Raw genomic sequence first — 17,129 nt, 5'->3', positions numbered from 1 at the left:
AAGTAGCAATTATTAGCTACTTTTAATGAACAGCAGTAGGATGTGCATGCTTACATACCTTTTGCTGGAAGATGCATCCTCTTTATGTTTCTCTTTAAAGCTATTAGTTTTTCAGGGTATGAGCCAAGACTTCAAAAAGGCATGAGGTGTCAGAGGGAGGGAGGTGGCTCCTATTCATCACTTAGGGACTGAGGGTGCTCTGAAAGCTTCTGCCTGGCTCCTTAATCCTACAGGTGCTTCTCAGTTTCTCAGACCAGACATCTCAAAGCTGTTGTGTGGGGCTCTCCCTGCTTTGCTGTCTTGACTCCCTATTTAGCAAGGCAGCCTTCGAAAGCCCTTTCCTTGGCACCTTGCCATGCCCACGTTCTGTGTCTGGGGTGCACATCAGAAGGGGAAGGTGGATGGGGCCATGGTTCCTGGCAGGCACAGAGACCTCAAAGATGGACACGGTAGGGTAGAGGTTATGCTTTTAGTAGCTTAAATGCAACTTGCAGGATATGAAACAGCCTCTGTAAGACCCCAGTTCCTATGCTGGGGAGCAGTGGACACTGGTCTGGCTTGTGTTTATGGCTTGGTGCTGGGGCTGCCCACGTTTTTGCTGGATGTTTTTTAGGGAACATGGGAAGCAAAGCAGTATGAAATCAGCACCATGTCGACACCAGCTCTGAGCTGCCCTCTTCCTCCTGCCACCAGTAGAGTGGGGGGATGTGCTGGCTCACTAGCCCTGAGAGCCTTGTGCCTGGAGAAGGAAGCTGATAAGGAAGAGCCTATCTCCAGGAGCAGATTAAAACCCTCTGGCCTGGAGTTTCCCAAGGCAGTCTGTCGCCAGTAAAGGGCTCGTGGGAGCTCTGTCCTCCTGCCCGCTGCCAGCCCTGGCTGTCACCCTGCTGCTGGCGTGCCTCCTGATGTGATCCCTGCTCCAGATGCCCTTGTGATCCAAGGGTGACTTCCACCAGCTGCTGCCTTTTCTTTAATGTCTCAGAGAGCTGTGTTTGCTTTTCAGATTCCCTTTCCTGATTGTTTTGAAAGACAGATGCCCTCTGCCCCTGCTACCTTTAAAAGCCATGGCTTTTCTTGCTGCTAGCGGGCTGTAAACATCTTTCCTGTTACAAATGTGCCCTTTCAGTTGCTTTCTGGCTCTTAGCAGTGTTGCTTTTTTAGTTCTCTTTGGGAGTTGATTCTCATTTATTGCCGACTTCTCCCTAAGCTGCTAGTGCTGGCCGGGGGAGGTGGGGTAATTTCCTCTCTCCTAAGCTATACTTCCTAACTAAATTACACCTGGATTCACTGCTAACCTTAAAGATGCTGTACTTGAGAGAGGATTCAGGCCAGGATAAGGGTTTGAGAGTGTTGCAGGGCTTTCTCCTTGCCCCCTTCCTCTGCATTTGGACCTGGAGGCTAACTGGGAACCTCAGCCATGGGGAGCCAGCAGTGCTGTGCGACACTGCCAAAATGATTTATAAGCAAGGGCAGGGTGACATGCAGGAGACAAGCAGGTCCCAAAACAGGGTTTTATCAGCCTCTCTGATCACACCTGGGTTTAATCCAAGGGTTTGGTCAGTCCCTCTCCAAGCAGGGACTGAGCACACAACAAAGTTGGCCAATGATGGAGCTAGAGGCAGGGGCAGGCACCTTGCAGCTCTGGTTCCTGTCCCTGATCCTGCTCTAAGAAGCTGCTTCTTCCTAAAATCCTTCAATCGTTTTTCAGCTTCATTCTCAGCTCAGTTTTTCAAAGCTGCTTCTTCCACTGCATTTGAAGGCTGATCTAACATCCCTCTCGCAGGTCACGCATCTCACTTCTTATCCCTGCTTAGCTGCTTTTGCCCATAGGAAGCTGGGAGGGAAACAAAAACCCTATCACTGAGAATCTCAAAGTGATTTGCAAACCTCTCTTCTCCCCACTGTAACGCTGCCTGTTCTGGTGGTGGGAAAATTGAGTTAGGGAGCAGTGACAGGGTCATGTGCATGTCTAGCATCAAATGCCTGACAATGCTGGAGCAGAACCGGTTTGCAGGATCCCTGGTGCACAGCCTGCCTTTCCACCCATCTGCTTTACCCCACTAACCAGCCCCTGCAGTACAAAACAGGCTGTGGTTGGCAGCGGTTGCTTTGCACCGGAGCCTAATATGCCAACCCCCGAGATGGTGACGATCATTCAGGCAGGGGGGGGACATGAAGCAGGGAGGGAGCTCTTAAAACACTGGGGGGGTTGGCACAAGGCAAAGAAATGCAGCAGCAAGAAGGCTCTCTTCCAAACATATATATGATTTAAAAAAAAAAAAAAGAAACACAAACCCAAAAGCTGGAGCTAAAAAGGCAGCTTGAGGAACGAAGCTGCTGGAGTTTTCCGAGAAGGCTCCCAAGATGCACAATGGGAACATCTGTACCTCGGCCGGCGCCTTGGAAGGGTCTCAGGCCACAGAGTGGGGCTGGCGTCAGCCGGCTACAGCCCTGCCTTGATGCCGCCCTCTCCCCCAAAACCCCTGCCTCGGCACGGTTCCTCCCGCTACCCCGCTTGCCTTGCAGCAAGCCGTAAATCCCCCTTCCCACATCTCCTCCTTCACCACGGGTTCCCGCAGGTTTTGAGCAGCCGAGCATCCCATGGCAGGAGCGGGGGAGAGGGAGGTTTTGGCCCTGGGAACAACCATCCTCTGTGCTGCCTGTGAAAGGCAGTTTCATAAGGCTCTTGCTGAAAATGGCCCGTTATCAGGATATGCCGAGCAGGTCAGCCCTGCTCCCGGGGATGGAGAGACAGGCCAAATAGGTGCACACATGCGTAGTGTCTTGGTCCTGGCACGAGTGTTTGTCAGCCTCGGGGGATGCAGGCGGCCAGGACTGATCCTGATCCTGCCTATGAAGGCTATCGGGGACTGGGGGATGGATGGCTGTCCCCCTGCGAGGGTATGAGCGTGTGCCCAAAGCCTTTGGTGGAGCCCGGCAAAGCTCCGTGGGTTCCCGCTGCAGCAATTCCTATGTGCGGAGCTGTCAGGAGGTGAAATGGGTCCCTTGGGGGAGGCAGCGGTAGCCTGAGATAGGGGACACATTTAGAGGCAAGTCCTAGGGAGTACTCCCTCCCCTTAAACCGGTTCCCCATCAGCTGCTTCGTCTTCCTCTCTCCCCACCCCTACTGCCCCCGTCCCCTCCCGGAGGGCTCGGCGCTTGCCAAAGGAGCTTTGAAAGGAGACAGAGCCCGCCTGTGCCGAGCATTTCCCACTGCCCAGGGCAAGCAGCAGTGGTCAGCCCCCGCTGGGCCAGGCTGCAGTCCCTGCTCAGCCTCTTGGTGAGGGCATCGGTGCTGCAGCACAGCTCTGAGAGCTGCAGAAGGGACCGTGCCGCCCCAGGGATGCAAACTGGGGTTCAGGTTTAGCCTGCTTCATCCTGGCTAGCACCTGTGTGGCCATCCTGGCTAGCACCTGTGTGGCCATCCTGGCTAGCATCTGTGTGGGCCAGCCCGAAGCAGGGGAGGCTCGGGAAGGGAGGAGGGGATAGCTTTCTGCATGCTTCCCTCTTTGTGCCCGTGTTGTTTCATCAGAGTGTGAATTAATGGATTTATTCTCTGTTAAATTCTTTGTGAATTTGAGAAATCTGCTGAAATGGGTCAAACCCAGACATCTGTAACAACTTTTGTGGTCTCCTAATGAAATATTCACCTGTCTGAGCAGGCAGGTAAAGACTTGGTTCCCTGCTGCAAGTTTTCTCTCCTGAGCTGCAAGTAAATATGGAAAACACATTCATGTTCAATGTAGCGTGGGCTACAAAAACTCCTTCATAAGGGGATATTCTGAGCTTACACAAAGGTAAATTATAGACATGACAGGGGTGTGTAGCTTTACTGCAGTTTTTCCTGACGCTGGACTTAGGTGCTAAACATGGGGTTTATTTGCAGGGCTGAAGGCAGTGGATTGTCAGGCCCCCAGGCATGAAGGGACAGGTCTGCCTCCTGCCCACAGGTGAAGGTTCCTGAAGGTGGGATTCAGCTGGGAGGAAGGTGCCATTCCTAGAGGTGGGATAAACTTGTGTCTGTCCAAGGCAGGAGCATCATTTGATCATTGAAGAGCAGCCCTCACAGAGGTACCTGGGACTGAATTCCCAATTTAATGGGTTGGCTTTGCCAAACTTCCCTCCTCCAGGGAGACCTGGAAGGTCAAAAGCAGGCTCTGTGGGCAGTTGTTGTGTTCATGCACTCTTTCTTCACATTTGACCCCCAAATGAGAGACACTGTGGAGGCCTCTGAGTGCTATTTTGTCCTCTTTTACATCTTTTTATTGGAGTTGATGATGCCAGAGGCCAAGAGGACCATTCCTGCCTCCTGCTGACATTAGCTCCTCAAGGCTCATTGGTGAGGTGTCTCCCTCTGGGACATTTGGGCTACTGATGCTAAAGGCAAACATAATTTCTTCCACATTATTTCCAGCTCGATCTGTCCAGTATCCCCCAAAAATAAAAATAAAGATTTTAAAAGAATGAAAACATAAAAATAACAATAAAAATTAGGAGAAGTCCTTAGCCTTTGTGGCTCAGACCCTACTGTCCGGCTGGCTCTACAGAACCTGGAGCAATGTGAGCCCCCCACACACGGGCAGGACTCAGGGTTTGCCTGGGGCAGGGCAGAGATGAGCAGAGACAAGAAATTGGTTTGGGAGCAACTTTTTCACCCAGAACTGCATATTAGTGCCATCTTAAAATGACAACTAATACTACTTTGTGTAGATCTGGCTTTGATCTTTTCCATCATTCTGCGGTTTTAAGAGACCAGGAGACTAAGAGGGATGCTGGCACATCCTACAGTGCCACCACAGAGTGGCCTTGTGTGAATTGGCCCCTGCAAATTGCCACTCATGGCTGGGATCCCCGTCTTACAAAGGCAGGAGTGGTCTAAAAAAACAGAGAGAGTCTCCAACCAGGCCAGGTGAAGGCCAAATGCAAACCGTGACCTCCCAGGATGGGAAACAGACCCCGGTGCTGACCTGCAGCAGCCCCAGCTGCTCCTGCCCTGGGTCCATGGGCAGCCCCACGGGTGCCCTGCATTCCTGTCCCACTGCATCCTTCTGCCCTGTGACAGGGCTCCTCCCTAACGGACAGATAATGCTGCTTTATGCCCATTGACTTACATTTCTAAATGAATAAATATCCTCCTAGTAACACTAATGTGTGTTAGCTTGTCTTCCTCCTCTTCCCCCCCTGCACCAGGGCTGCAGAACTATGGCTGTAGGTGTTTTTTTGGTGACAGTTGTGGATGGCTAGTTGCTATTTTACTCAAATGCATTCACCATGGAACTCCCTCTTTGCCCATCCCATCTTCTTTTCCTGTCTTGGCAATGTAAATCACCTTGCCAGTGGCAGAAATATAAAATACTGAGGGATTCAGATAAACCTGAGGTATGGGAGAGAGACCAGTGTTTGCAGCATATTACTGGACCCAGACCCCGAAGCCCCCAAAACGCACAGGGATTTAAATGAGTGATGCAAATGACTTTCATGCCCCTTTTGTGCTTGTGACCTGCTTAAAACGCACCCTGGGAACCCGGGGCAGAGCCCTGTCCCATCCCCAGCCTGCGAGGGGACAGCTCAGGAACCGGCAGCCCGAGGGCACCATCTAGTGAACAGCCAGGACCGCACAAACCTGGAACGGGCAGAAACGGAGTGAAAACCGGGGGGGGCCTCCCCAGGGGGTCAGCCCAGAGGAGTGGAGAGTCATGTTTTTTGCTTTCCCCACCCCTCCAGTTATGTTTTAATTTTGTCCATCAGGTTCCCCCAGAGGAGAGCCTTTGCCGTGCTCCATCTGCCACGACAGAGTTGTTGGCCTGGGGCGTAGCGCACTTGCTGCATTGCCCCGGTCAGGTGGCATTGGAAAGATGATGTTATTTTTTCTTCTTTCGAAAAAAATAACGCTAAAACCAAACTAAAGGGTTATTTCTAACGCTTTACAAGGGGGGCAGGGTGTGTGGGAGTGGAATGGTGCACGCAGCTCTGCAGTGGGGCAGGTCTGAGCTGGAGGCATAGGCTGTGCTTTCAGCTGAGCTGAAGCCTCCCTTTTGAATTAGAAAATTTGAAAATCACCATAGGTGCTCTGACATCTCCCCATCACCCCCGGGGTGAGCTGACAGGAGAAAAGCAGGCTGAAAGACCATAGGTTTGGTGCAGAGCTTAAAGTTCCCTGAAATGATGCAGCAACCAGCGATGAAGGAAATACCATGTCACACTGCTGCTGCTCCCAGCGCTGGCTTGGCTGAGCTGGGTCCTCTCCCCACATTGCCTTACTGGGAACTGCACACCTTACCAGGAGTAAGCTGACATGCTGCTTGCTATTTCCAAGGAAGAGGCATTTCTGCAGCCCAAAATTGATGCTGTGCCTCAGTAACCTCTGTCATTGTCCCCAGCTTCCAGCCTGCCTCCTGCAACATGTCCCCATGCCCACCGACCTCAGGACCAACTCCTGGTCCCCCCAGCCATAAGATCAGAAGTTATTTTGTAACCTGGTTTGTAGAGAGGCTATTGCTAAGGCATGGGCTTATGCTCAGGTGTCCAGCCACGTTGTCCTCAGAGCTCTTTCCTTGGACAGCTGTTGGAGGAGAGAATCCCAGGGCAGGAACAAGGGAAGGTGACATCTCCAAGCAAGACCACAATGGTGACCAGCTCCTCGGCTACTCCTTTATCTGGTGGTGCTGGGGCACACCCTGCATGCCCCTAGCACTGCACCCCACCAATGCCTCCTGCCCTAGAGGTGGCATCTTCAGCAGCTCACAGCCCCTGTGGCTTCTTGGCATCCAGCCCCCAGCCTGCCCTGTGGGCGCAGAGCTGTGGGGTGCCTGTGGCAGGGATCCCCTTGCCATGCCAGGCGTAAGCCCAGCACCCAGGCTACCTGCACAGGGGGATGGAGCCACAGCTGATCAGGAGGACATTTCTCCTGCAGTTGTGCCTGCAATAAAACTTTCCCATGCACCCAATGCATCCACAGAGCAGGGACTGAGGGGTACATGGGTGCTTGGGTTGGAGCACCCCAGCCCACCCGGCTCAGCCTTTGCAGCCCCTTTTGGGGCCAGCTCCCTGGGGAGGATGGAGCATGCAGGGAATTGTGCCTTTTCCTCTCACCTGCAGACAGTCACGATGGTTAAAAGTGGCTTGTTTTTCATTAGGAAAAGGCTGTTGCTAGGCCACCCTGGTCCCTGGCATTGGTCGGGAAGGGGTTTTGCAGCCAATCCGGGAGGCTGTGCTGGCGGTTGGCATGCACGCACACATGGACACGCACACATGCACACGCACACATGCACACATGCACACGCACACACACCCCTCCTGCAGCCAAAGTGCTAAGCGGCTGCCAGATGTGCCTATTCATTTCCACATCACACCTATTCGCTTCTTCCGGCCAAGCAAGTTATTAAGGCTCCTGAGATTTTAATTTATGTCCGGCTGCGAGTTTTCTGCCTTCTAATTTACACTTGGGGTGTAGAGAAGAGGGGTGATGGTGGGTAAAGGTATTGATGGGGCAGGGGTGCAGGGAAGCCAGTTCTTCCCTCTACTGCAGCTGGTTTGGTCTCTGGCAAGTTGCCTGAGCAAAGCCTCGTCTCTCTGCCTGCAAAGGGGGTGACCCAACCCTCTGTGTCCCCACAGCGAGGGGACAGCCTGCCCCAGATTAGGGGCTTGCTCCAGGTTGTTATTAGGTACCAGCATTGCTCCACCCCAAGACGTTTGGGGCTTACGTGGCACTTTAACCGCACGTTCTGTGATAACCAGAGCCAGCATCCAAAACAAGCCAGGTGTTTGATCAGGAAATGTTGCTCCCAGCCATGGTCCCCACACAAACAGCCCCTGGCAGCCAGGAGAGGTGCTGGACCATGGCCAGGTGCTGGCAATGAAGGGCAGGAGAGTCAGACCCAACACTGGTGCAGGGTCTCCTGGTACAGCTGCTGTGCTGCTATGGTCCTATTTCAAGTACCCTATGGGTGTCTGACAGCCACCCAGCAGAAGCAGAGCTCCAGGTGCATGAGCAAGGCAGGGTGCAAGCAGAGCCCAGGACCTGAGCGGGATGGGGGTGTGCATCCACTGTTACAGCTGCAAAGCTCTTGCCCTGTGGGATAGGAATAGACACCAAAACATGCAGAAAACCATGGACAATCTATGCAAAACTCAGTTTCTGAGTGTCCCCCATGAAAACCCCCATGTTGCAGGAGAGTAGTGCAATAAAAGCAAGGGAAAGCATTGAATTGCTGTCTGCTGCTCAAGGAGAAGCTGTTGCTAGACAGAAGTAAAAGCTGTCACCATCGGCTCCCATTGGCTCAGCCCCACTCCAATGATGAGCTTATCAGTTACCTGCCCTCGCAGTTGGCTGGAAAAAACTCATTTGACAATGTTTTCCCTCTGATAAAAAAGCCCATTGCTGGACTTGTGGGTTTGGGTTAATCATTATTCAGGGTCGCTGAGATAACGGCCGAGTTTTTTGCAGATTCTTCAATTATCATGAAATTTAGCGAAATGGTGAGCCAGCCCAGCTCTCCTTTACCCGCCTAAAGATCTCAGCCTGCCTAAAGATGCTCAGCTTCCCAGCATGAGCACCAGCAGGCCACTCAAGGGAAGAACAGAGCAAAGATTGGCTGCTTTCAGCCGTAGCAACTCCCTGGCATGTAGGTGAATATTCACAAACACCTGTGAAAATCCTGATTAGCTCTTGAAGGATTCACCTGGTGCAAACAGGGCTCCTGTTGCCATTCAGATTACTCAGAGCAAACAAACACTGCTTCATTGGCAGGGAGTGGATTGCCACCACCCCTCATCATCCATGGTGGGGTCTGCTTATCAGCAACCCCTTCTCAGGGGGCTGGGGTGCTGCAGTGCACAATGTTGGGGTTTTTCCAGCCCTTCAAATCTGAGGTAAATAGGGGTTGACTCCCCCGGATTTATTTCTCGACTTCCCCAAGAGCTGGAGATGACAGCATAGAGGCAAAGCTTGCAGGGCATGTGAGCACCAAAGAGCAGCTGGCCTTCGGCTGCCTTGCTACCTTCAAATTTGCCCCAAAGCAGGGGACGTATTTCAGCAGGGTTGTTAAGTCAATGTGGTGGCGATGGGGACAAGGTCACAGAGGCAGCCTGAGACTTTTCCAGCACCTCACGCCAAGCAGTCCCACAGGTAGGCTGGGGAACTCCGCTGTGGGCAGGCAGGGAAAAAGCTGTCCTGAATCACAGGGGATGAATGCTTAGAGAAATCTCCCCCTTGCCTGGAGCTCAGCCCAAGCTTACTTTTGGAAGTGGGTCTTGCTAAAGTGTTTGGATAAAGACTACAGAAATGTGGGTTTCTTTTCCCCCTTAATTACACTTTTCCCTCAACGCTGGCTGATGGCAAGGCAGGCTGAGTCACAGGCTGATAAAGCCTCGTGGCCTTCCACCTCCTTTTGCAGCTTTCTCCAGCCTCACCCCAACACGCCATGTCTCGCATCCAGCCATCACGTGGCTCAGAGCAAGTCAGTGCTATGGGGTGGCAAGACAGGGTGGGCTGGGGGGACAGCAAGTGGGGGACTCAGGTGGGCAAGTGAGCCGGGAGCTGTGGGGCACCCCATGCGAGCTCCCCACTAACTTGTGTACCCTGTGAGGGGGTGCAGTTATATGAGCTAGGTTATATGGCCATGAGCAAAGCATCCCTCCGCTGTGCCCTTCCTTCATGTCTCCTTTCCCAGGAGCAGAAGACAGTGCTGCTGCATTGGCTTTGCGATGCCACCATCTTCTCACAGTGGGTCTGCTGACCTGCCGAGCTTTCACCTTTCCTACAGCTTTGCTTCCCTCTTGCCACTCCGGGAGAGGTGAAAACAGCACAAGAGGAAACAGAGAAAAACAGAACCACACTATCACAGGATGGTCAGGGAGATCATCTAGTCCAACCCCCTGCTAAAGCAGGTTCACCCAGAGCAGGTTGCACCGAGTTGTGCCCAGGAGGGTTTTGAATATCTCCAGAGGAGACTCCACAACCCCCCTGGGCAGCCTGTTCCAGTGCTGTGTCACCCTCAAAGTAAAGAAGTTCTTCCTCAAATCTATGCCCACTGTGCTCCTCCTGCACCCCCCTAGGTGTCCCCATGGGGTTTGGGTCCCTCCCATACCCTGCCGGGTCTTGCTGTAGTTGCACAGCATCATGATGGGGCTCAGCTGAGCTGCACCCCGAGGCTCACACAGAGGGTGATGCCAGCAGTGTTTTACAGCTTGCTGCATGAGGAACACGCCTGGGACAAACCGACACGAGCTGGGTTTAAAGACCTGCTGTGGAGCTATGTTTCCTACCAGGTCTGGTGGAGAGTGTCTGGACCGCGAGCCCACAGCACAGCCCAGGTTATTATTATTTCTGTTGAAGGATAGTTGCGCTTGGGCAACTAGGAAGGCAGAGCTTTTTAGACACATCCAACGTGTTCTGAAGTGTTTTTGAGCTGTCCCCAGCTTCCTCTGCCAGGCAGGGAGGAGTTAAGATGGGAAGTACAAGATGCATCTTGTAATGGCATTGATGTGTGCGTCAGGTGTGCCTGCGTCAACTGGCTCCCTTGGCTGCTTCCCAAGGCTGGGGCTGAGCTCCCCTTCCCTCCCCCCGGCCGCTGGGAAAAGCCTGGGACACATCTAGCCTGGCCACCGGGAACATGATCTCCATTTCAGTGCTGGCTGCTGTACCCACTGTGCGGTGGCCAGGCTCCCAAAAGCCCCAGGGGTGCTGGCAGCCCTCCAGCCCCCTCCTGTCTCACAGTCCAGGCAGCGGGTTTCTATAGTAAATACAGATTTTCTATAACCATGGCTGTTCAGTTCCCCAGGGAAGCGTGCGACTCCCCCAGTCCAGCCCCAAACCCTGCTCTGGTGCTCAAACCCCCAGCTGGGGGACATCTGCACCAAGTTACCTACATGCATCAGCCACGAAGCAGCAACCTGCAGGCAGAGCCCCTGCAGGTGGGCATCACCCCATCCCCACGCTGTCACAGCAGCCCACGCCACAGCTCAGCATCACTGCCACCCCGCAGAGCAGGCACAGCTCTCGGCCCCAGACCCTGTGCACAGGGATGCAGCCTTGCAGGGCAGACAAATCCCAACAGTGAATCTCCTTAACACGGGGAAGCTCCCCAAGCTGGGACAGCCCAGCTGCTGGAGGGTGACACAGCGGGATGCTTTCTCTTGCAGGGGGCTTTCTCCAAGCAGCTGGCAGTGCTGGACTGCAGGGCTGTGGCTGAGCCCATCCCTTGGTTCTCTTGCCTTCACAGGGATAGCCCTAGAGGGAGGGGGCCACTCCATAGCCCAAGGAACCGCTGCGTCCAGCCACCATCAGGCCACTCAAAGCACCTTTTCAGGTTGCAGGTGGGCTTTAAGCCCTGGGGAATGGCATGGTACACAGGCAGCTGTTTGCCAACCTTGTCCCTGCCCTCACCCTCCTGGAGAGCTGCCAGATCAAGATCATGCAACATGTACACAACAGTCTAGCAAGAACAATTTTTAATTCAGAATTGGACAATTGTGTGAATAGTGTATTTTAAATTAAATGCATCCTATCTCTTGTCCATGCTGGCTAGACACTGGTTAGACCCAGACTTTCTTTTCAGGCTTCACTGTGCAAATGAAGTGAGGAGGAGACTGGCCCTGGACAGTTTGCAGCCTTTGGGCATCAGGAGGACGCCACAGTCCTCCCACAGGAGGACTTGCCACTTGCCCACCATGGGGGTAACCCCTCCCCAGAGGGCAGGGGGGGTACCCCGGCAGCCCCCACCCACTGCTGCAGCCATCGCACACCCACAGAGGCTCCCCAAGGCTGACACCAGGACCCTGCTCGCCCCTGAGCACTAAGTGACAGAGGGCAGCCCCAGCACCGATAGCTGTGTGACAGCAAGAGGCTGCATACAGCGTTTTCAGGAGACTGCTGGTGCCCAAGTGTCGCCACTTCTCTGTCCCTGAACAGGGCTGGGGGTGTCCAACTCCCCTGTGCTGTTGCCTACAGTAGGGTTGGGTGCCAGGCAGAGCCTATGGGGCACAAGCCCTGCGGATGAAGGTCAGCAGCCACCTCCACCTTTAATACCTGAGGGCTACAGGATGGCCTGAAACACATGGAGAAGATGCTGTCCCCCATCACAGACTGCTTGTCATCAGGTCTGTGGGCCAGTACTGGTCATCCATGTACTGGATGCTGTCAGCGGTGGGATCTTCGATGGGGCTGGGGGGCCGAGGGGGCAGGCTGCGGGCCAGCTCTGTCTCCCACTGCACCTCTACCAGTCTGTACAGCTCCATGGCCGTCCGAGCATCCTCCACCGATGAGTGCCCTTTGCAGCTGACCTGAACAAAAGGGGAAAAGCCATGTTAGATAAAGTGGGTGACAAAAATCCCACAAGCGTCATTTTGTCTGCTTGCTCGGAAGGACTCAGGTGCTGGGTGTTTGGAGATGGCAAAGGTTTGATGCAGCTGAAGAGATGCAGGAATCTCTTGAGCACTTTCTGGAGGGCACAGGTCCTGTCCCTGCTTTACTGAAATACTTAGTGGTCAGCTTGGGAGGTCCTGGGCTCCCCCAGCTTGATCATAGCCAGGAACACAGGATAAACAAGGCTCACCTCCATCTCGCAGAGAGCACCCATGGAGATGGGGGGGACCAAGCTGACCACACAGGCTCGTAGCAAACCCAGGAACTGCTCCCCACTTCAAGGTTCCTGCTGCTAACCTGGATCTTTTTCTGTAGCAGTTGCCTGGCCAGGCTCTTCAGTGAGATGCTGGCCCTGCCGGGCAGCCCTGCCCTCTGGTTCAGCACAGGGCTCTGGCTGGTGTCTCGGGTCCTGTCTTTCGGGTGGAAGTACTTCAGGGCTTGGAAGTCATTGTGGATGGCGTGTCCTACCACAATCTTGTCTTTCAAGATTTTCAGGATCTGGAAGCGTCAGAAAGGGTTAGACAGGTGGTACAGCAAAAGAAACACCGGTTAAGCATAAAATAAACCATTCAGTGTTAAATTCAGTTCCCTCAGTTCTAGTTTTTAGGTTCCCAGAACTCCAGAGCTCCACTGCACAGCTTCAGAGGCTCCCTGTCCTGTACTTGCGTCTCTGCCTCAGAGAAGCTCAACACAGGCCACCAAATATCCCAACTGGTATTTGGCAGATAACACACAGGGGTTTTTTTGGTTTTGTTTTGTTTTTTGTTTTGTGTTTTTTTTACATGTCTCTCTTTCCTCACCTCTGCCTGGGCAGTCTTGAAGGGAATCGCACTCTTCATGTGCTGCTTGGTGATGCCACTCCAGCGTGTCCGGTAGTCCACAATGGGGAGCTCGGGCCGGACATACTTGTCATAGATGACGTCGCCCTCATAGTTCACCACAGAGCACCGTGCCAGCTCGCTCAGCCTGCCCTGAGGACCAGTGCCCACCATCTCACAGTCGATGGCCACGTACTTGCCCGGGCGCAGGAGCGGGGAGGACATTCGCACCCCCTTGCAGCTGCCATTCCCCTGGGACAGGAGCATGGAGTGGTGCCTGGCTATGCTGTCCGGAGAGGCGGATGGGGACAGGGATGTGGAGATGACCTGTTTGGGCTTGGGGACCTTCCCGCAGCGCGGTGCCCTGGTGCCGTCTGCCTTGGGGAGCGCGCTGCGTGCAGGGGCCTGGCTGCTCTGGCGCCTGCGGGGGCTCAGCAGCCCCTTCTGCTCCAGCAGCGCCCGGCGCTCCATGAACCGCTGGTGCTTACGGCTCTTCTTCTTGCTGCGACCCTGCGGCGAGCTGGGTCCCTCGGGGGGCCGAGCACAGCCCCCCGCGGCGGGGCCAGGGGTGGGCGCTGAGACCTTCGGGGCAGGCAGCAGCGAGGTCATCTGCCCTTTGCCGGGAGGCATCCCTGCCGGCGTGTGCAGGGGGGCATGAGTGCCATGCAGCCCCCATGCCCCCTGTCAAAAAGGGCCCACAGATCCCACAGCAACGACCCCCCCCCCCTCCCGCGGTGTGGGCAGGCACAGGCAGCCCGGGCAGGGCCTATGGGACTGAGGAACGAGGGACACGGACACATTATCCCAGCCGCACCCCCTCGCCCCCTCATTGCCCGGCCTCGCCTGCCCTATTCCCAGTGCCACGGCCGTGCTCGCCGTACCGATCCGTAGCCCCCTGCCCCGTTACCCCTCTGCCCGCCGCAATACACGTCCCCTAGGGCCCTGCCTGCCCATTACCCAGGCCTTCTCTGCCTCTCTCCCGGCCCAAGCCCCTCCCCCCCCCAGTTACCCAGTCTCAGACCCCGACCCGCCCCGTTACCCGGCCCCATTGCCCCCAGCCGCCCCATACGCCCCCTCGGCCGCCCCCAGACCCACCGCCGCCTGCCCCGACCCAGCGCGGCTCCCACGTGTCCGGTCCGGAAGCGGCCGCGCTCACATGCCCGGGCAAGTCCCGTCGTAGCCACGCCCCCTGCCTTCCCATTGGCTGTCCCGGAGGGATGATTTGCATGCAGGGGGGCGGTGCTCACAGCCGCAGCAGGGCAGGGCGGGGCAGCCCGCGGTTCGCTATAAGGCGCCCCGGCGGCAGCGCAGGGGGCGTGGGGGCTGCTCGGCGCTTCCAGCTGGTTCTCCCGCTCGTCCTGGTGGGAAGAACCCTCTTGGGTGGTACGTGCTGGGATACTGAGCCCCATACTCAAACTCAGGCTGGTACCAGGATGGTGCAGTTGTTCTGTGTGTGTGTGCTGGGGTGCAGTGCTGAGCCTGTGGGCATCCCTTTTCCTGCCGCTGCTGGCTTAGGGGTACTCTTCCTGGGTGGGCTGAGGCACAGCAGTGTGGAGTCTGTGTGCTCCAGGTTCTCCCATGGGGTTCCCCTGGGTAGCAGGGGGGCACCTCTGGCTGGGGCATGGTTGCAGGGGGGGTTTCAGACCAGCCTCTCGTTGCTTCACTCTCAAAGCTCACAAAAGCCACGGCCAAGGTGGTCAGAAGCAGAGAAGGGCCACGTGCAGCCCCAGCCACCAGCGTGTCCCCATGCCTTTAGCACTGCTGAGAGGCCATGCGCCCTAGGGCAGACTGTGACTTGTTGTGGTGGGATGAGCCATACAACAACAAAATCACTAGTCTTCCAGAGGGAGCCAGGCACCGTGTTTGTCCTTGTTCCATGGGGCCCTGTGCTGAGCATCCTCTCTCCCTGCCACCAAGGGGGCTGATGGGGATGCAGGACAAGTGTCTTCATGTTCCATCATTCCCCTGTTTCACCAACTGTTAGCTCCTTCAGCCTGGTCAGACAGAAACGATTTAGATTCCCCTTATGATTTATTTTTTTTCTATTTCTTTTCTGGTTTTCTTCTGGCTGGTAAACCTCTTCCTTGAATCTGTTGCCCTGTGTTTTGCATCTATTGCATCTGTCCCTGCTGTTCAGCTAATTAATCTCCCCTAATGAGAGTAGTTCAAGTGTTTTGCAATACCCTGTCAGGTCTCTATGTAGAAACTTATACTCTTTTCTGGTGGTTTTGGTGAAACTGTGCATCACAGCTCTTGGGGATGGTTCATTTGGGGTTCCTGGGTCTTTAGGCCCCATTTTGCTCCCTCTAACCAAGGTGTGAGCTGGCCAGCCCCACGTGAGTGGGAGCAAACTCAAGCCCTAGTGTGAGTGGGCTTGCATTGCCGGTGGAATTTCTCCACCAGCTCCAGGCAGGTGAGGAATTGGCACCCCTGGCTGCTCTTCTCCCTAATGCCTGCGGTGGGATGCGAGATTCAAGCACCTCGACTATTCAGTGCTGCTTGGTTGATAGCTTTTGCGTGGACACATTGCTGTTGTACTCATAGATCTAATCACTCTTGGCTTGTCCACAAGAAGCCCATCCATCTTCTCTCGTCTTTGCTCAGTGACTCTTCCTTACGAGGCTGGGCACTTTGCTAGAGGCACACGATTCTCTTTGGCAGAGCAAAGTTTTAGCTGTACCCTTGTGGTTACAAAGAAACATCAACAGGTGAAATGATGGGCACGTGGGGAGGAAGGGAAAAGATTTTTCTGGTTTTCCAAAGGCAGATAGCCCAGGCTGCCAGGGAACAGTGGTGTCATTTTTCTCCCCTACCCCAGATGCAAGGATGGAGGTGGAAAAAAGTCAGACTAGCTTTGAATGGGTACATTGGTATAATGTGGCCTCCTCTGATCCCACTGACCTCTGGGTCATCAGTAGATGGTTCTCACATGGTAGATAGTTGTCCCTTTGGTAGGAGCCTTGTGCCAAACAGGGATGCCACTCACCTGCACAAGGTCCTGTGGCTTTGCTGGGGATGGCAGGTTTGGTACCAGATGGTAGAAATCCCATTTCAGATGCGACAGATGAGCCGGGAGCTGAGATGAAGGCAGAGTGTGCCAGAGCCCAGGAGAGGTTTCTGCGATGTTTGCACAATTTGAAATAATAACGAAATCTGTAAAACTCTGGGTAGAGCACGACTAGAATAACAGGCTAAATTTGTCAGATGAATAATTTACTAGAAGTGATTGGCCCCACTCCAAGCGAGATGAGCAGCAGCCTGATCTCAGGCTGAGCAGCCCGGGTAGCTCTGTCCTCGGCTGGGAGCTGGTCCCCCTCCTGCCACCTGGTCATTGCTCTTGCAATAAAAGCTGGTCTCCAGCGGAGGTGCCTGCCCCCAGGTCATCACTGCTCAGGGATACAGGGCTTCCTGCAGAGCTCCTGGTCCCATCAAGAAGGTGCCTGCTGTTTATTTTCAAGGCTCTGCTTTGCAGAGTCTAGGTGGTAGCAGTGAGTGTCTGTCACCAGCTCCAGGCTTGTGGACTCACCTGTCCTCTGCCTCTTTCCCTTCTCCAGCTGCTTCTCCATCCTCGGCCATGGTGCTGAGCAGCTGGAGAACCAGACACCTCTTGACATTTGGGATAGGAAAGGAGATGAAGTCCCAGTGCTGGGAGGAGATGGCGGCTGTGGCTGAGGCAGCCAATTAATGTGATCATGTTTATGAATGTGGATCAGTAATTCCAGGTAAACTCCCCAAGAGCAGTGCTGCGGGCGAACAAATCCTCCCACCCGGCCAGGAGCCAGCCAGCGGTCCCCAACAGTGCCAGCATGTTCCTGCTGTGACTCTAAACCACCTCATTTTGCAGTCCCAGCCTGGATACAGCTCATTTTGTCTCCTATTACTGCGATGCCAGAGCTTGTGCTCATCTTTGCAAGACTGCTTGCACCTGTGTTCCCCTGGACCTCTCT

The 17,129-nt window shown here is 54.6% G+C and overlaps 1 protein-coding gene across 2 annotated transcripts; it reads right to left on the bottom strand.

The window, feature by feature from the left end:
- Window positions 1-11,436: 11,436 nt before the first annotated feature.
- On the bottom strand, window positions 11,437-14,410 carry AEN (apoptosis enhancing nuclease). Of its 2 annotated transcripts, none has more exons than XM_055717101.1 (4): window positions 14,278-14,410; window positions 13,165-13,814; window positions 12,555-12,862; window positions 11,437-12,282 (listed from the first exon to the last, which is right to left on the bottom strand). In XM_055717101.1, exons 1-4 carry the CDS (start codon window positions 14,408-14,410, stop codon window positions 12,216-12,218), a joined length of 1,158 nt encoding a protein of 385 aa, XP_055573076.1. In that variant the 3' UTR covers window positions 11,437-12,215. The 2 variants fall into 2 exon arrangements, with proteins under 2 accessions (XP_055573076.1, XP_005436670.3); XM_005436613.4 differs by having other exon boundaries at window positions 12,662-12,862.
- Window positions 14,411-17,129: the final 2,719 nt, after the last annotated feature.

Source organism: Falco cherrug, chromosome 7 (genome assembly GCF_023634085.1).
Source record: "Falco cherrug isolate bFalChe1 chromosome 7, bFalChe1.pri, whole genome shotgun sequence".
Lineage (NCBI taxonomy): Eukaryota > Metazoa > Chordata > Aves > Falconiformes > Falconidae > Falco > Falco cherrug.
Note: the sequence above shows the minus strand (reverse complement) of the source record. Positions and strands in the feature narration are given on the sequence as shown.